The 19790-nt window shown below is 36.1% G+C and overlaps 1 protein-coding gene across 1 annotated transcript in view; it reads left to right on the forward strand.

Moving 5' to 3' along the window:
• Positions 1 to 19790, forward strand: part of ARIH1 (ariadne RBR E3 ubiquitin protein ligase 1) — a 112870-nt gene that overhangs the window by 69872 nt on the left and 23208 nt on the right. Inside the window, exons 4-6 of the mRNA XM_025472238.3 lie at positions 4267 to 4359; positions 4837 to 4892; positions 19012 to 19078. Coding sequence (XP_025328023.1) covers positions 4267 to 4359; positions 4837 to 4892; positions 19012 to 19078 — 216 coding nt within the window. The remainder of the gene's footprint in view (positions 1 to 4266; positions 4360 to 4836; positions 4893 to 19011; positions 19079 to 19790) is intronic.

Here is a 19790-nt window from a genome sequence, read left to right on the forward strand (position 1 = left end):
CTTAGCCCTGGCAACAGTTTATAGCGTGGGCTGTGATATCTCATTTTTATGAAGTAAATAATTTGTATATTTTAAGAATCAGGTATGTTACATAAAGGCAACTTTGGAGATTGTGACTATAGTCACCTTCCCATCCCCTCACCTCTTAAGCACCTCCAAATCTTTCTGCTGGGAACACAAAACATCTGCTCTAAGTCTGACACTATATCCTTTTTAATTTATTCTATTTTATGGATGAGGGAACTGTTGTCCTAATTATTCAGTTTTTATAAACAATGGCTTTAACTTTAGAGATTATATGAGGAGTTTCTGATGGAAGAAAGATATTTATTCCTGTTCTTACTGCTATTTGCCATTAGTTGCTGTGTATGTAAAATGGCAGTAATAAATGTACCTTTGAAGAGTGTTTATTCTTTCAGTTCTTTTTTTAAAGGATCATTAATTTCTGTTTTAGGTAATATTTCATATATTTTTAGTGTATTCTGTGTCAGATTTATTTATGATATTAGCAAGGATAAATTTGTTGATAAGTAATCCTATCTTTGAGTTAGGGACCCAAGTAGGTACGCACAAGGTTGTAAGGGAACAGATATGTGAAAGGAGGAAGAGAGGAAGGGAAATGGGACAGGATGGTGATACCCAGGTATATCTGTGACAATGACACATCTCTTGAGCACAGTAAACGTGTTTATACCACAGGTTAGTTTTTGCTCTATTTTTAGACGTGTTTATGTATGTGATTTACATTTCTATTTTTCCTTGTTTTGTATTGTTGTCTATCAAATTAGAAGAATTATTGAAAAGAAGCCTTTAAAGAATAAAAAACTTTGTTTTTTTCCTTATATAATGATTGATGGTCCAGAAGTTCCAAAGGTAGAGATGTTACTTGCAATGATCACTTAGTAAGCATTGTAACCTTTAATCTCACAATCTCAAGGGTTCTTATTTGAAAAAAGAAAATAAAGCACATGAGGATGCATATGTGTTTTTTAAGTTGTGAATAAAACATTTTAGAATTGGTGATCTTTTACCCTGTTATAATTGTCCTTTACAGAATGCTCCTTCCTCTTATAGCCTTGAAAATCAGATGCTCTTCATTAGTGATCTGACAAGTTAGTGCCAAATGTCCTTTACCAGTCAGGAGTAATGAGAATAGATTCTTTTGTTTGTTTCCTAGATTTTTTTTTAATGGATAAAAATATTGATTTCCACAATATTTACCTTTACTTGTCCTATAAATGAGTTACAATTCTTGTCAATCTGAATAGCATCATATTTTAAACTGGATATTTACCATGTCATTTGGTCTGTAGGACAAGTCTCAGGACTCTGATACATTTTTTCCCCCATGTCTGCTTCTGGGCATTCTTTATATAGTTTATGTGCTATAGTATAGAATTTTGTATCCTATTTGTATCTGAATGTCATAAGCAACATCAGAAATTTCATGAGCATTTTTCAAGTAACAGCTCGTTAGAAAATGGAATAAAAAGTACCACTTATGTGAGCCACGGAAAGAATAAAAGAGCTAGAAATAAATTTGGCAAGAAATGTGAAAGATCTGTTATGAAGAAAACTTGAAATACTAAAGTAGTTAAAAAGATGACTTGAGTATTTGGAGAGATAGAATAATAGTAAAATATTGAAAAAGATATTCAACTACTGAGCCACCCAGGGGCCCCTAGAAGGCAGAAATTTTAAAACCAGTACACTTTGGTGTATTTTTTTGTTGCTTCTTCATGGCAGCAAAATGTGAGCACTCAGATTTGAATCTGAGAAAATATTTTCCATACTTACAAATGGCCAGTTTTCTAAATAGGTAGAAATCCCCACTAAATCATTAAGGAAATGATGGGCAAAATAGATGAAGAGAGTGCACCGAAAAAATACATAGTTTTTAATCTTTTTTTAGTGTTTAAAACTTCACTCAAAATAAATTAAAATCAAAACTAATGAAGTGGGGCACTTGGGTGGCTCAGTGGTTGAGCATCTGTCTGCCTTCAGCTCAGGTCGTGATCCCAGAGTCCTGGAATTGAGTCCCACATCCGGCACTCCATAGGGAGCCTGCTTCTCCCTCTGCCTGTGTCTCTGCATCTGTCTCGTGTCTCTCATGAATAAATAAATAAAATCTTAAAAAAAAAGAAACTAATTCACATTCATACCTGTTAGATTGGCAAAGATCAAGGAGTTCGATAATATACTATTGTTGACATAGGTTTTGGGAAACCCGAATTCTCTTTAACAGTATAAATTGCTACAACCTCTTTGAACTTAAAGCTTGGTGTAATACTCTATTAAAGTGTAAATGTATACCTGTTATAATATCACTTTATCCCGGGGATCCCTGGGTGGCGCAGCGGTTTGGCGCCTGCCTTTGGCCCAGGGCGCGATCCTGGAGACCCGGGATCGAATCCCACATTGGGCTCCCGGTGCATGGAGCCTGCTTCTCCCTCTGCCTGTGTCTCTGCCTCTCCCTCTCTCTGTGTGACTATCATAAATTAAAAAAAAAAAAAAAAAATCACTTTATCCCAAGATGCATCGGCACGATCACCATGATATATAAATAGCCAGTGCAGTAGCATAGTGGCAAAAAAAAAAAAAAAAAGTCTAAATGTTCGTTAATGGTGGACTATTTAAATAAATCATGGTACCTTCATACAGACTGTAAAAAGGGGTGGACCCATGTGTACTAATGTAGGACCACCTCAGAAATGTATTAAATAATAACCAAAACGATAATATGTGCTACTCTTATTGTGTATGTGCCTGTGTATGTCAGAACATCTCTGGCAGATTATGTCAGATTTTGAAATAGTGTTACTTTTGGATAGAGAAATAGAGGACAAGGGTTGGAATAAGGGAGACTTACTTTTCAACATAAACTCGTACTATTAAATAATTGTTTTTAACCATGAGCCTGTATTACCTTACTTGTTTAAAAATAATTTAGAGTAAATATTGTAAAATATTCTTAGTTGAAACTGATGACCATTATTTGCATATTATAGAATATAATATACTTCAATTAACTATCCCTCAAATTAGTAGTATTTCAAGTCATATAAGTAGTAGAAGATTAGACCAAATGTTAGTATTGTTCTTAGCAATCTGAATGAATCTTTTGGTTTCCATAAGATTTTATTATCTAGGTAAGCTATATTCTGTGCAACTCTAGAAGTCCTATATTTGCATGACATTTTTTAATACAGCTTTGAGATAAAATTCACATACACTAATAAGACGATATAGTTCACTTATTTTCAGTGGTTTTAGTTTACCACTCTACTGCCACAGTAAATTTTAGAACATTTCATGACCCCAAAAAGAAACCTCATATCCTTTTACACTCACTACTACCTCTTACCCCTCAAGCCATCCTATCCTAGGCAACCACTAATCTACTTTCTCTATGATTTTGCCTGTTCTGGACCTTTCGTATACATGGAAATCAAACAATATGTGGTGTTTTGTGGCTGGATCCTTTCATTGAGCATAGTGTTTTCAAGGCTCATCTGCATTACAGTATGTATCAGTACTTCAATCCTTTTTATGCGTGAATAATATTCTTTCATATGTATATTCCACATTTTGTTTATCCATTCGTCACTGGACATTTAGGTTGTGTCTGTTTTGGAACTAGTATGGATAATGCTGCTATGAATATTTGTATACAAGTTTTTGTGTGGAGCTATGTTTTCATTTCTTTTGGGTATATACCTAGAAGTGGAATTGCTGGATCATGAGTAACTCTGTGTTTAATTATTTGAGAAACTGCCACAGTGTTTTCCAAAGCTCCTGTACTATTGTACATTCGCACCAGAAGTGTATGAGGGTTCTAATTTCTCTACATCCTTACCAACACTTGTTTTTATCTGTCTTTTTGAATATAGCTGTCCTAGTGGGTGTCAAGTCGTGTCTTACTGTGGTTTTGATTCACGTTTCTCTGATAGCTAAGGATTTTGAGCGTCTTTTCATATGCTTATTGGTACATGGCATTCTTATATTTTGTACAAACTTGTCTGTCTTTCCTAAAAATATAAATACTCTAAATGCATTTCTCATTAGTTAGGTAATTTGTATTAAATGTATTTGCATGTCTAAGTTTTACCACTGAGAAGTTTATTTTAGAAGCCCAGCTAGCCTTGTCAAATTGGACATTTTAACTACTTATGAGAATTGTGACCTAATAGAGCCTTCTTGAGTCACTATGTATAGTGATTTTTCTCATAATGTCTTTTAAAAGTCCATGTATTATTTTTGTTGCAGTATTTCACTGGCCTTGAATGTGGACATAAATTTTGTATGCAGTGCTGGAGCGAATATTTAACTACCAAAATAATGGAGGAAGGCATGGGACAGGTAAAGATACCAATTTGATTTTTTAGTTTTTGTTGAATTTCCTACAATGTTTAGACCCTTGCAGAAATATAAACAGGTGAAGCATTCTGGATTATAAATTGCATGGGACCTTTTTCCATTTTGAGATTAAAAGATAATTAAGACATTTTTCTATTTACAATGTGACAATCCAGTCAAAGATAACAGTTCAGGTAATGTTTTCTTAGTGGCATTAAGATGTGTATAAATCAGGCTAAACTTGTTGAGCAGTTTTGTCAGGTGTCTTGCTTGTGCCTTTCGAGTTTTATTCAGGTCAGTCAGTGGTTTTAGTTACCTTTTGGTATTAAACACACACATACATTTCCTTTAATAGAAAGGGAACGATTAAGATCCTGTAAATGTCAAGGTATTCTCAACCTACTGAAGTGCCTGGCGATGGTAAGCATCCAGTAAATATTTGTTGAATGAAGACATAGTTTAAATTTCAATCTTTTTCAGACTATTTCGTGTCCTGCTCATGGTTGTGATATCTTAGTGGATGACAACACAGTTATGTAAGTATTTTTGATAGATTCTGCATGTTGAATATTGGTTAGTTGGTTAAACTAAATTTGTGCTTAAACCTCAGAGGAGGTGGAATTTTTAGTCTAAAAAGACTTTCTAACCTATATTCCTTCGTAGTACAAAAGTTCATTTCTAACTTGATTTAAATGCCCAGACACTAGTCTTATAAATATATGGCAAAATCTGGGCAATATATGATAGCTAGATTTCAATAAACCTTAGAATTGGAGAGTAGGGTATGATGGTATCTCAGTTGAGGTCCTGTGGGAAGGAGATTTGTTGTGGGATAGCATCTGTGCAGGTTAAAGAGAAAGGAGTAGATACGCTTTGATGCAGGTATGAGTCCTGTTAAAAGAGACAAGGATTCAGTAGGAAGAGACTCCAGCCATGGAGCAGCAGCGAGAGTCTCTGGCAGCTCTGTGGGGAACTCCACTGCAGATTGCCTATAGATGAATGCCTCAGTAAGCGGAAATGACTGGGCCCTAGTGCCCTTCCATGTTCCATCATTCACTGGGAGCTACCCAGGGGAATGTGGCCTCATTTGGAGCATAGCTCCTAAAGGCACTACATCTGGAAGTTGTTGGCTAACTGCTCTTCTTGTGAAAGGTTCTCTTATGAAGGGAGAAGGAAACTTGAAGAAACAAGCATAGATTTTAGTCCTGAACTGGGGTAATATCCCAGGCTGTTTAATTCCTTGAGTTAGTGCTGTTTCATAGCCTCGGGCTACGTAATTGACTTCATTCTAGGAAGATAAACAGATTGAAGGCTTGAACTGTCTGCAAACAAATTATGTAGTTAGGTAATTGCCTATACAGAAAGGTTTAGTTTGTGTTTAAGCACAGGGATTTGAAGGTAATAAAACTAAAAACAGCTATGGACTTTAATGAGCAAATAAATTTCCTAAGCTACCTAATAAAGCCTTAAATTGACTTAACCAGCACAGTTTATAAAGCTCACTGATTCCAATTTGTTAACCTTAACCTACTTTGGATTACTAAAACATACTGATGCTTGTTGTTAGCTCTGTGTTAATACTGTTTCTATCTTGCAGTGAATCTTTTTTCCATTATTGCTTTAAGCTAGCAGAAATAAGTTATGCAACAAACATCTTGAAGTACCATCATCCTTCCAGTTGTCTTTATCTTGTTCCTTGATACTTTCTGATTCCTTGTATTTTCATCAATACATCAGTTTCATCAATAGAATTCATCAGATCACTGAATCTTTTTATCCATTCCATATTTACTTGGGAACATTAAGATATATTTCCTTCCCCCAAGAAGTTCATAATACTAAAATGCAGAGTTTAAGAGTTATATATAGAGACATGTATAAAGTACAGGTAGAAAGAAGCAAATTATTCCACACGAAGAGTTTAAGGAGTAATATAAATGGGGGTAAAAATTTGGATTGAGGGAGTGGAGAGTAACACTTTTAAAGAAAGAATACCAGTATTTTTTTTTTTTAATAGTTCATGAGCTTTTCTCTATTAAGTATTCTGTGGTGGCTAGAGAATAGCAGGTTATTAGAGATTAGGATAAAAGGACCCTGACAGTTTATGGATTTCATCACAGAAGGTTGTTAGACTGTGATAATAAGATTTACATTTTGAGAAGCCTATTTGGGGGTAGGGGGCGCCTGGCTGACTCTGTCAGAAGAGCATGTGATTCGTAATGGGGTCAAGACCCATGTTGTGTGTAGAGATTACTAAAAATAAACTTTAAAAAAAAGAAATACAACTTTAGCGGAGGGAGGGTCGTTTAGAGTTGGGGAGGCATTTGGATAGATGTGGCTACACATTTACAAAAACTGAAGATTTTTTTTTTGAGGGGAAATGGAGTAAATATTTTCAACACATAAAACCAAAGTGGCTAATATCAAAAGGACTCTTACAAATCAAGAAGGTAATCCTATGGAAAGCATTTCACAGTGAAAGAAATTTGATGCTCATAAACATTAGCTAATAAACATTATATAAACTAGTTACTTAAATGTAAATCAGAATTTGGTACTCCAGTTTTTTAAAATTGTGTTTTTTGTTTTGTTTGCATTTGGATTGGTAAGGATTAAACAATTTGGTAATGTGTAGTGTGAGAATATAGTACCGTAGAGAATACAAACTGTTGCAACCTTTTTGTAACAGTTTGACAATTTCTACAAATTAAAATGCTCTTTGGCCTTTCATGCAATAGTATCACTTTGAATATGTCATTCTGTTGCCTTCATTGTTTCTGATCAGTCAACTGTTAATCATGTTGTTCCCTATTTGCTCCTTTTTAAGATTTGCTGTGTCTTTAGCTTAAGACAATTCAACTATGATGTATCTAGATGTGGTTCTCTTTATGTGTATCCTCTCAGGTTTCTTGTGCTCTTTGGCTATGCATCCAAGCACATGCACAGAAAATTTGGAGAATATAAAACCATTTTAATGATATCAGCTGGGGCTTGGGGATTAGGAGGAGGGACTTTTATATTTCACCTTATATAGTTGTACACTGTTAGTATACAGCTTCCATTTTATTTCTTATAAATAAATAATTTTAGAATTTAAGAGTTTAGTTAATTAAATGACATTTTTAAAGTGTTTAGTCTTAAATAATAACTGAAATATGCCTAACAATTTTTTCTTAGTGTGAAAGAAATAGAATCCTTCACAATCATGGTATTACCATTTTTAAGTTTTTAATTTGATGCATTAAAAAATAGTTTCTTGTTTTAATTTGGCTTTTTTTTTTTTTTGAAGATTTCATTTATGTGAAAGAGAGCGAGTGCGTGTGCACAGGCCGAGGGAGCAGTAGAAGGAGGAGAAGCAGGCTTCCCACACAATCAGGGAGACTGACATGGGGCTCTATCCCAAGACCCTGGGATCATGACCTAAGCCAAAGGCAGATGCTCGACTGACTGAGCCACCCAGGCGTCCCTTCTCGTTTTATTTTGACTTCAACTCATTTGGAACTTGAACCTGAAACCAGATTCTTTCATGAAGACACTTTGTCCTATAACCTTCTCAAGTTGAAGCTAGGTCTCCCTGCCCCCTACCCTATATACCTCATGGTCAGGAAGCAATGTCATTGTCTCCCTTGGTTTCAAATGTTATATTCAGAATGTTTCTCTACTTCAGTTTAAAATCCATGTAGATCCTTTTTATTTATTTTTTAATGATTTTATTTATTGGAGAGAGAGCATGTGCACAAGCAGGAGGAGCAACAGGCAGAGGGAGAAGCAAGCTCCTGGCTGAGCAGAGAGCCCCAGTGGTACTTGATCCCAGGACTCCCTGGATCAGACCCGAGCTGAAGGCAGACCCTTAACCAATTGAGCCACCCAGGAGCCTGCATGTAGATCCTTGAGTCTTGTGTTATCTGGTTATCCTATAGTCCTTTCTGCTTTTATTTGCCTGATTTCTTGGTCACTCCCACTTAATTATAGTGTTAACACCTCACTCACTGTCTTTCTTCCAAGGTTTACTGTCATCCGGTGTGATCTCAGTATCCATATATACAGTCTGTTATTCTATACTCTAACCCTGTGATTTTTCAGAGTGCAATCCCCCAACCAGCGGCATTAAAATGCCCATTCTCAGTCCCAAATCCAGACTTACTGAATCAGAAAGTCTGGGGATGGGGCTCAGCAATCTGAACAAAACTCTCCTATGATTCTGATGTATGCTTAAGTTGGAGAATCAATGCCATAGCGTTTCATTTTCCTAATGTATTCATTTTCAGTAAAATCCCTTTTATCTGGACACCAGTTCCTGAGGCCACCACCCTAGGCTTACTCCAGATCTACTGTAATTGACTTTGCAAAATCATCTTTTTTTTGCCTCTTCCTAAAATATTACTCCTTGGGGTTCTAATGGGTTTCTACTCATTTTATATCCTCTTTAGTCATAAATTTGACCCAGATTTGTGTGTATTTTCAGGTCAACTGTCTCTCTTGAACTTGGGACCTATATATCCCACTGCTTATCAGGCATCTTCATATGTATATTTTATCCTCAGGCTTTGTCTTGTCCAACTCTTCTGTCACTACCACCAAACTCCTTCTGGCTGCTCAGTGTCAAGGAATGGTACCACTAGGTGTTAAAGACTTGCCTAAATTAGAAACATGATGATACCCCTGATTGTTTTTTCTCCTCTATTTCCTGGAGTGATCCTTATACCGCTGTCATTTTCACATCCTAATTAGTCTTAAATCTATCCATTTCCCTCTGTTCCTGCTGCCATTAACCTGATCCAAGTTGTCATCTTCTCTTAGCTGGCAATCTATGACTGGTTTCTAAATGATTCACTTAAATTGTTTTGTCACCTTTCAGTTCTTTCATTTCCATTCTATATTGCTTACCTATACAGCTTCATCTCAACTTTTTCACATTCTCTTTTCTAGCAGTGTGAAACTTGCTAGATTTTACTTATTTATGAGAGAGAGGGAGATAGCAATAGAGAACATCAGCGAGGGGAGGGGCAGAGGGAGAAGCAGGCTCCCCTTCTGATCAGGGAACCCCACACGGAGCTCAATCCCAGAACCCTGGGATCATGACCTGAGCTTACCCCACTGAGCCAAAAGCAGACACTCAACCACTGAGCCACCCAGGCGTCCTATAAATAAATGGACAGGGCAGAAATTTTCTTTTGAAAAATAAATTGTTTTATTTTTCATTTAATTAAAGTTTTTTTTACAAGCACTCTTATATCTATCTTTTTTATGTATGATTTGAAACACTTCTTTACATTCAATACAAAATAGATATCACATCCATTCCCTGAAATGACTCTTCGCAAAGTAGAATGCAAGTAGCACTCTTAGAGTCATTGTTATTACATTTGGTTTTAAATTATCTTTTAAATGCATCACAGAATGGATATTATTACATCCATGCAAAAATAAATTGTTTTAAATTAGATAATATAATTTAAATGCTATTTAATAGTTATTTTCTGTACCATTAACTGTAAGCAGTACATCTTCTCTCCTTACTATGAAAAGTGAAGAAATTAATGCTTCTGCATTGTCATTCACCTTGATATCTCTTTCACCTCTTAATTTCTGTTGGATACATGATTACTTTATGTTGTCAACTCTATATTTTTTTCTATTCTGGAACAGATTCTTTCATGTTTTGTCAATAAGTTTATTCACAAAATTGTAAATCAGTACTTTTGTAATATTATAACTATGTAAATATCACATAAAATCAAATAGTTGAATGGATCCAGAAAGAAGTAAATGTAGTCCTCTAAGCTCCTCTAATAATATTCATAACATCGTAATCGGATGGTTTTTTATTTTTACAGTTTCTTAACAGTCACAAATACATTTATGAAGCTGCTTAGACCCTTAAGTAAGTCATACAGTTTGTACCATCTGAGGCAAGAGACAGACTAAATATTGATACATGTTAATCTCAGTTCGGTAAGGATCTCATTTTTTACAGAGGAAAATCCTCATCCTTAAGTACAATAGACTGAGTTTGCTTGTGTGTTGATTTTATTTTACTTTTTTAGTAAATTCTAAAATATATTAACTAAAGTATGTAAATACATTAACTTTAAAACTGTATTTTATTAACCACCTAGGTCAAGGTATAGAACTTTTCCAGTACCCAGAATGTTCATCCTTTTGCCCCTTACCTGACAGTATCCATTTCACCCTTGTTCCCTGTCATGATTTCTGTCATCAGTTAGTTTTGCCTATTCTTGAGCCTCATTTAAATGATACTATGTATTCTTTTTATGAGTGTGTATCTCTTCAGTTAATGTCTTTGAGATATGTGCACATCTTAAATATATCTGTATGTTTTTAAGTTTCCTTAGATTTTTTTGTTGTTATGTCTAATGTATTTCATTCTCCTGATAGTAGACATTTAGAGTTTTTTGGTTTGTTTACTTGGTTTTGACCACTATGGAGAAGCTACAAAGAATATTCTTATATGTGTCTTTTAGTAAACATGCACTGATTTCTTTTGAGTATATATTTAGGACTGAGTCAGTAGATACTGCCAGGTGGTTTTCCAAAATGGTTGTACCTATGTTCCCCTAGTTAGCTGTGAGTGCTCTACTCCTTGCCTGTATTTGTAAACATTAGTCTTTTAAATTGTATCCATTCTGGTGGGTATGTAAGGATATCTCTTTATGGTTTTAACTTGTAATTCCCTGATGAATAATGATTTCAAACACCTTTCCATTAGCTTCTTGGATATCTTTTTATGAAATACCCATTTAGATCACTTAAAATATTACTTTGTTGCTTTATAAGAATTCGTTAAATTTTCTGGTAGTCTTTTGTTAGATATATACATATTACAACTACTTTCCCTTATATGTAGCTTCCTTTTTCTCTCAATGATTTTTGATGAACAAGTTTTCATTTTAATAGCATCTAATACATCATTTCCCCCCATTTACAATTATTACTACTTAAATTTTTTTCAAGTAGAAAATTTTGTATTTTTAAAAATATTTTTTTACTGACTTCATATTTAATAGATATCCTTATGATTTTTTGAATTTTTAAAGATTTATTTATTTATTCATGAGAGAGAGAGAGAGAGGGGCAGGCAGAGGCAGAGGGAGAAGCAGGCTCCATGCTGGGAGCTCAACTCGGGACTCGATCCTGGGACTCCAGGATCATGCCCTGGGCCAAAGGCAGGCGTGAAACCGCTGAGCCACCCAGGGATCCCCAAAATTTTGTATTTTACAAATACACAATTTTTTTGTATATTTGTATACAAAAAATATACAATTTTTTTTTAAAGAGCAGGAGAGATGAGAGGGGGGAGGGGAGGACAAGGGGAGGAAGAGAGAGAAGCCCAAAGCAGGGCTCAGTCTTATAGTCCTTATAACCGTGAGATCATGACTTGAGCCGAAATGAAGTCAACCACCCAGGCACCCCAAGATTGTATGTTTTTAAGATAGTTTATGGAGATATTATGGAGAATGCTTTGATAACACGTGACTTTAGAGTGGAGTAAACTGAATGCCTCTCCATTATTTCTCCAGTGAAACAGAAAGCACTACTTAGCATTCTAAAGTAGAAAATTTAGTACAAACGCTGTAGAATATAGGACACTTGGGTGGCTCAGCTGTTGAGCATCTGGCTTTCGGCTCAGGTGTGATCCTGGTCTGGGATCGAGTCCCACATCGGGCTCCCTGCAAGAAGCCTGCTTCTCCCTCTGCCTATATCTCTGCCTCTCTCTCTGTGTGTCTCATGAATAAATAAATGAAATCTTAAAAAAAAAAAAAAAGCTGTAGAATACTATTTTAAAATACATGCTTAAGGGATTGGAGCTCAAGTTTATACTGAAATAATTTTCTAGTCTCATTGACATGCAAAATGAAATAATTTGTCAAATTGCAGTAGTTCATAAAGCAAAGTATATAGATAGTAAATTATTGATAGTGGTGATTTAAACTTCTGAAGAAAATATATATTTTAAAAATAATTTTTGAGCTATAAATGTAAGCTTAATAGGTTGAAGAGAAGCAGAGGAAGAGTATGGGAAGGGTGCACGAAGCTGATTCTATATGGCCTTATGGACCATTTTAAGATCTTTGGCTTTTTTTTGAAGTAGAGCCATGAGAAGATTTTTTTTTGAGAAGAGTGACATGGTTAGAGAGAGTTGCTCTGACTACTAGCATTAGAAGGAGACTAAGAAGGAGCAGGGAAATGGGAGACTCTTAGAGTAGTGTGGGTGAAAGGTGTTGGCAGTTTAATCCAGGTTGGTAACAGAGGAAGTAATGAGAAATGGTTGGATTTTGAATGTATTTTCAAGGTGAAGTCAGAATTAGATGATGTAGTATAAGAAAGAGATGAGCCAGAGATGATAGTAAATGTTATATTTATTTTTAATGATCAGCAATTGAGCAGATTTATTATAAAGATGTTAACCATGTTATCATAAACCTACTACCCAAATGTCCAACAGGTAAACGAAGATGGAATGTAACACAGCCATTAAAAATAGGTTTGGATTTGGGGAGGGTTACTTTATTTCAAATTAAAAAAAAATTTGTGAGTTATTTTAATGCATTGGAAAATGCCTATAATAATTTTAGTGAAGAAGCTAAGATATAAAAATAGATGTAGTACGTTCTCTATTTAAAATTATGTATCGGGCAGCCCAGGTGGCTCAGTGGTTTAGCGCCGCCTTCAACCCAGAGCCTGATCCTGGAGACCGGGATCGAGTCCCATGTTGGGCTCCCTGTGTGGAGTCTGCTTCTTCCTCTGCCTGTGTGTCTGCCTCTCTCTCTCTGTGTGTCTCTTATGAATGAATAAATAAAATCTTAAAAAATAAAATAAAATAAAATTATGTATCTGCGCCTGGGTGGCGCAGTTGGTTAAGCATCCAACTCTTGGTTTTGGCTCGGTTGTGATCTTGGGGTCATGAGATCGAGCCCTACATCAGGCTCTGCACTCAGCACACAGTCTGCTTAGGACTCTCTCTCCCTCTTCCTCTGCCTCCACCACCACGCACTCATTCTCTCTCTCAAATAAATGAAAACAAATCTGTTTTTTTAAATTACATATCCTGTGTTTACCAAAAAAGAGGAGAAATATCCAGATTATAAAAATGTTACGTGGTTATTCTTCCTGAGTGATAGAGATGCAGATGATATTTATTTCTTCCTTTATACTTGTCTGTAATTGGTATGTAAAACAAACAAACAAACAAAAAAACCAAACTCTTTTTATAGAAAAAAATAATTTATCATTAGTCCTAAATTGAAGCATACTATTGATTTACTCAGGGTGCTGTATTAGCATAAGATGTGGTTTACTACCTGGCATACTGAAAAAAAATCCTGTGTTTAACACCACCTGGTTTAAAATAGCTCTCCAATTACCTCATGTATAAAAGTAGAATTATCCCAGAACTCAAGGGTACTTAAATGCATCTGAGGGGCACCTGGGTGTCTGAGTTGGTTAAGCATCACCTTCAGTCATGATCTCAAGGTCCTGGGATCAAGCCCTGCATCAGGCTCCCTGCTCAGCGGGGAGTCTGCTTCTCCTTCTCCCACTCCCTTTGCTTGTGCGTATGTGCACATGTGTGTGCGCTCGCTCTCTCTCTCTCTCAGATAAATAAAATCTTAGAAAAAATGCACCTGACACTGTGCTCAGAATGTATAGTAGACTATCAGTAGAAGTCATTATGTTTACCTTCTAAAGGAGCTGCCTTCTGTTGTGAGATTTGGTATAATAACTATTTTCAATGTAGGTGGTGGCAACAGGTCTTTGTCAAGAGAAGTAGTTTATCAATAGCCAGGATGGCACTTGTCTTCTTGAGAGTGCTTATTCTCAAGAGTAAGAGATCACTTTCTTGTTTTTCTCTATCATGTACTACATCTATTTTTAATAGATCTCTATTTAAAATTATATATCCATGGTGCCTGGGTGGCGCAATTGGTTAAGCATAGATAAACTATGACCTAATAACTGAGACTTAATAACCTTGGTCTAGTAACTATAACTAGCCTTTGTTATCACTAGGTAGACTAGATCAGTTATAAGAAATCATTGGGTTTTGTCACACCAGAGAAGCATTATGGATAATAGAAATAAATACTGTTTGGGAAATCAGGGCATCTGACTTAAAGTTTAGTGGCTTTTCATAATATTGTACAACCATCACCACTATCTAATTCCGGAACATTGTCATCACCCCTAAAAGAGTTCCCGTATTCATTTAACAATCACTTGCCATTCCCTCTTTCCCCTAGACCCTGACAAGCACATATTTATTTTCTGTCTGTATGGATTTGCTTATTCTGGACATTTAATTTAAATATCATTCAGGGGGATCTCTGGGTGGCTCAGCGGTTTAGCTACTGCCTTTGGCCTGGGGATTGAGTCCTGCATTGGGCTCCCTGCATGGAGCCTGCTTCTCCCTCTGCCTCTCTCTCTCTCTCTGTGTCTCTCATGAATAAATAAATAAAATCTTTAAATAAACAAATAAATAAATATTCAGCATGTGATCCTTGTGTCTGGCTTCTTAAACTTAAGAAAATGTTTTCAAGGTTTATCCATGTTGTAGCATGTGTCAGTACTTGATTCCTTTCTGTGGCTAAATGATATTCCGCTGTATGGATATTTCATATTTTATTTCTTCATTCCTCAGTTCTTGGACATTTAGGTTATTTCCATTTTTTATGGAAACAGTTGGGTTTTTGAACATTTATGTGCAAGTTTTTTGTTTGAACACCTGTTTTTAATTATCTAAGTAGAGGTGCTGGGTCATATGGTAATTCTGTGTTTAACCTTTTTTCTTTTTTAAGATTTATTTATTTATTTTTGAGAGAGAATGCAGGCTAGGAAGTGCACGGGGGTGGGAAGTAGTACAGAGGGTAAGAGAAAACCTCCAACAGACTTCTTGCTGAGCATAGAGCTTGCTCCCACAACCCTAGGACCATGACCTAAGCTGAAATTGAGTCAGATGTCCAACAGACCAGGCACCCCCTGTGTTTAAACTTCTGAGGAATCACCAAATATGCTAATTATTTTTAGACTTCAGTTCCAGCATCCCTGAAATGTGGAGGTTTGCTCATTTAAAAGGTGTTTACTGAACACTTCCTGTAAGTCAAGCAGTGTGCTAGATATAAGGGGTCCTTTCATGGAGCTTATTGTTTGGGGATAAGGAATCAGGAAGGCAGATGTTAAACAAATGATTATACAGATAACTTAAATTTTTTAAAATTTAAATTCAGTTTGGAGGGGGCGCCTGGGTGGCTCAGCGGTTAAGCATCTGCCTTTGGCTCAGGTCATGATCCTGGAGTCCTGGGATCAAGTCCCATGTTGGGCTGCCCATGCAGAGCCTATTTCTCACTCTGCCTATGTCTCTGCCTCTCTCTCTCTCTCTCTGTCTCTCTCATGAATAAATAAATACAATATTTTAAAAAATAAATTCAATTTAGGTAATTATTAATAATCTATATTATATTTAAAAACTGTATTTATTAATAATATACTGCATTATTAGTTTCAAGAGAATTTAGTGATTGATCACTTGCATAGAACACCCAGTGCTTATTATATCACATGCCCTCCTTAATGCCCTTTAACCAATTAACCCATCCCCCCACCTAGCTCCCCTCCAGCAACCCTCAGTTTGTTTACTATAGTTAAGAGTCTCTTATGGGTTGCCCCTGTATTTTCATCTTATTTTATGAATATAATCTGTTTTGTTTCTTAAATTCCACATAAGAGTGAAATCATAATGATACTTGTTTTTTTCTGACTTAATTCACTCAGCATAATTCCCTCTAGTTCCATCCAGCTCATTGCATATGGCAAGATTTCATTCTTTTTGATGGCTGAGTAGTATTCCTGTGTGTGTGTGTGTGTGTGTGTGTGTGTGTGTGTGTGTGTGTAGACATATATATCTGTACACATATAAACATCACATCTTTGTTATCCATTATCTGTTGATGGACATCTGGGCTTTTTTCATAGTTTGGCTATTTGTGGACATTCTTGCTATAATCATTGGGGTGCAGGCACCCCCCCCCCCTTTGAATCACTATGTTTGTATCCTTTGGATAAATACCTAGTAGTGCAATTTCTGGGCTGCAGAGTAGCTCTGTTTTTAACTTTTTGAGGAACCTCCATACTGTTTTCCAGAATGGCTGCACTAATTTTCATTGCCACCAACAGTGTAAGAGGGTTCTGCTTTCTCTGCATCCTCACCAGCATTTGTTATTTCCTGACTTGTTAATTTTAGCCATTCTGACTGGTGTGAGGCAGTAACTCATTGTGGTTTTGATTTGTATTTCCATGATGCTGAGTGATGTTGAGCATTTTTTCACGTGTGTCCATTAGCCATATGTATATCTTTAGAGAAATATCTACTCATGTCTTCTGCCCATTTCTTGACTGGATCATTTGGATTTTTGGGGGAGTGTTGAGTTTGATTTGATAAGTTCTTTATAGATTTTTGGATACCAGCCCTTTATTTGATAAGTCATTTGCAAATACTTTCTCCCATTCTATGGATTGTCTTTTGGTTGTTGTTGCTGTTGTTTTAAAGATTTATCTTATTTTATTTTATTATTTATTTATTATTTATTTATTTATTTATTTATTTATTTATTTATTTATTTATTTATTTATTTAAGAGAGCGACAGAGAGCTATCAGAGACACACACAGGGAGAAGCAGGCTCCTGGCTGAGCAAAAAGCCTGATGCAGGACTTAATCTCAGGACCCTGGGATGATGACTTGAGCCAAAGGCCAGACACTTAACCAGCTGAGCCACCCAGGCACCCCAGTTGCTTTTAGTTTTGTCAGCTGTTTCCTGTGCAAAATGCTTTTTATCCTGATAAAGTCCCAATATTTCAATTTTGCTTTTGCTTTCCTTGCCTCTGGAGATGTGTCTAGCAAGAAGTTGCCGCAGCCAAGGTCAAAGAAGTTGTTGCCTGTATTCCCCTCTAGGATTTAGATAGATCCTGTCTCACATTTAAGTCTTTTATTCATTTTGAGTTTGTTTTTGTGTATGGTGCAAAAAAGTGGTCCAGTTTCATTCTTCTGCATGTGGCTGTTCAATTTTCCCAGTACCACTTGTTGAAGAGACTTTTTCCATTGCTTATTCTTTCCTGCTTTGTGAAAGATTAGTTGACCATAAAATTTAGGGTCCATTTTTGGGTTCTCTTTTCTGTTCCATTGATCTATGTGTCTGTTTTTCTGCCAGTACGTAGTGTCTTGATCACTACAGCTTTGTAATACAGCTTAAAGCGTGGAATTGTAATGCCTCCAGTTTTGGTTCTCTTTTTCAACATTTCTTTGGCTATTCTGATTCCATACAAATTTTAGGATTGTTCCATCTCTACACAGGTAACTTTCTAAATAAAATTGTGACAGATTTTATGGTGGGAGATGTATATGATGCTGTGAGAACTGAGTGGAAACTGCTATGGGTGGTTGTCAGAAAAGGCCTCCTTCAGTGAGTAACTGTATTTTAGCTGAGTAAAATAAAATAATATAGCAACATCTAATATTTATTGAGTGTTTACTATTTGCCAGGCACTGATTCATAACTCTTATTTCTGCTATCCATTTTACAGATGAGTAAACTGAATAATTTAGAGGTCAGTGAACTTATCCTTAGTTCATAACTAGTTAAGTGTGAATCCAGTATTCAAAGCTAGGCTATCCCATCGGAACCTAGCATGATATTCTTCTCTTTCCTTTTCAAGAGAGGTAGCCCTTTTGCAGAAGCCTCTGAAGAAGGACTATACCCACTATTTTTGAAAGAATACAGATGTGACAGGAGTACACTGAAAGTAGCACAGGACAGGGTGGGGACTTGTGGAAGGCAAGCAGTGCCATAAGAAGCTCAGGAATTCAATGGGGCCAGATTATACAAAACTTGCTTAAAAGATTTGTTTTAAAAGATTTTAATGTTTTAAAAGATTTGTTTAAAAGATTTTAATGAGGTTGGACTATGTTCATGTTTGATCATTTTTACTGGTTTTGTCAGGGGTTAATTCTTTCTGCTTTAACCATTTTCTTGAAACACTCACAGGAGTGCTTACCATTAAAACTAATAAAACTTAGGCTTCAGGATTCTTTACTTTCACGGGTTCCTATGAATTCTAGAAATTGTTAAGAACATATAGAATGTTCTAGGTGGATAAGGGAAGCTAGGTTGTAGTCAGTAAACATGGTAATGGTAATGTTTACTTACAGATCTCAAGGCGGCCCTCAAATTTATGTATAACAAAACCTGGATCCATTTCTTAACATTCCTGTCAATATCTTTTATTTCACACACTGATTTTTGAGAGGGCATCTGAGGGAAGTTGGTTGAGAATTGCTGTCTGAAGTCAGAGTAAGAGGACTCTGAAAGGGGCCTAAACTCCACAATAGTTAAGTCATTAGACTGTAATGACACAGTGGGTAAAAATGGATTATTTTGTGTATAAGAAACTCAAAGATGGGAACTCTACCAAAATAAAACTACAAAAACTTTTAAATTGTTGTCTTGATTTCTACAGTTACATTTGTTGATAGTCTGTATGCATTTTAGTATTTTCAACTTGAAATTGAAATTTTATTTTATAAATGTGGAAAAATACTCTTGGCTAATAACTTCTAATAAACTACTTTTATTCTTACTCTCAGGCGCCTGATCACAGATTCGAAAGTTAAGTTAAAGTATCAGCATTTAATAACAAATAGCTTTGTAGAGGTAAGTGATTTCTCTTAACTTTTCCTTTCTTAAGTAAGAGTAATTGTTTATCACTCTCGATAATAAGAAAGACCCGGGATCCCTGGGTGGCGCAGTGATTTAGCGCCTGCCTTTGGCCCAGGGCGCGATCCTGGAGACCCGGGATCGAATCCCACGTCGGGCTCCCGGTGCATGGAGCCTGCTTCTCCCTCTGCCTGTGTCTCTGCCCCTCTCTCTCTCTCTCACTGTGTGCCTATCATAAATAAATAAAATTTAAAAAAAATTTATAAAAAAAAAAAAAAAAGAAAGACCCAAAGGTCTTGGTTTATGACATAAACATAGTTTATGGACTTTATTCATGAGGCATACCAAACACTCTTATTCTCAAAGGAATGTGCCAAATCAATAAGTAGATGTCTCTTCATAGATCTAGAACTTTGGGTGATAAAATTATTTTTACAGTATTCTTCTATTATCCCTAGCAAAAAATTATAGCTGATTTTTTTTTTTAAGATTTTATTTATTTATTCATGATAGAGAGAGAGAGAGGCAGAGACACAGGCAGAGGGAGAAGCAGGCTCCATGCACCGGGAGCCCGATGTTGGATTCGATCCCGGGACTCCAGGATCGCGCCCTCGGCCAAAGGCAGGCGCCAGACCGCTGCGCCACCCAGGGATCCCTATAGCTGATTTTAATGATGTGATGTTTAAGCATGTTTGGCAATTTAACCTTG

The sequence above is a fragment of the Canis lupus genome, chromosome 30 (assembly GCF_003254725.2).
Source record: "Canis lupus dingo isolate Sandy chromosome 30, ASM325472v2, whole genome shotgun sequence".
Classification (NCBI taxonomy): Eukaryota; Metazoa; Chordata; class Mammalia; order Carnivora; family Canidae; genus Canis; species Canis lupus.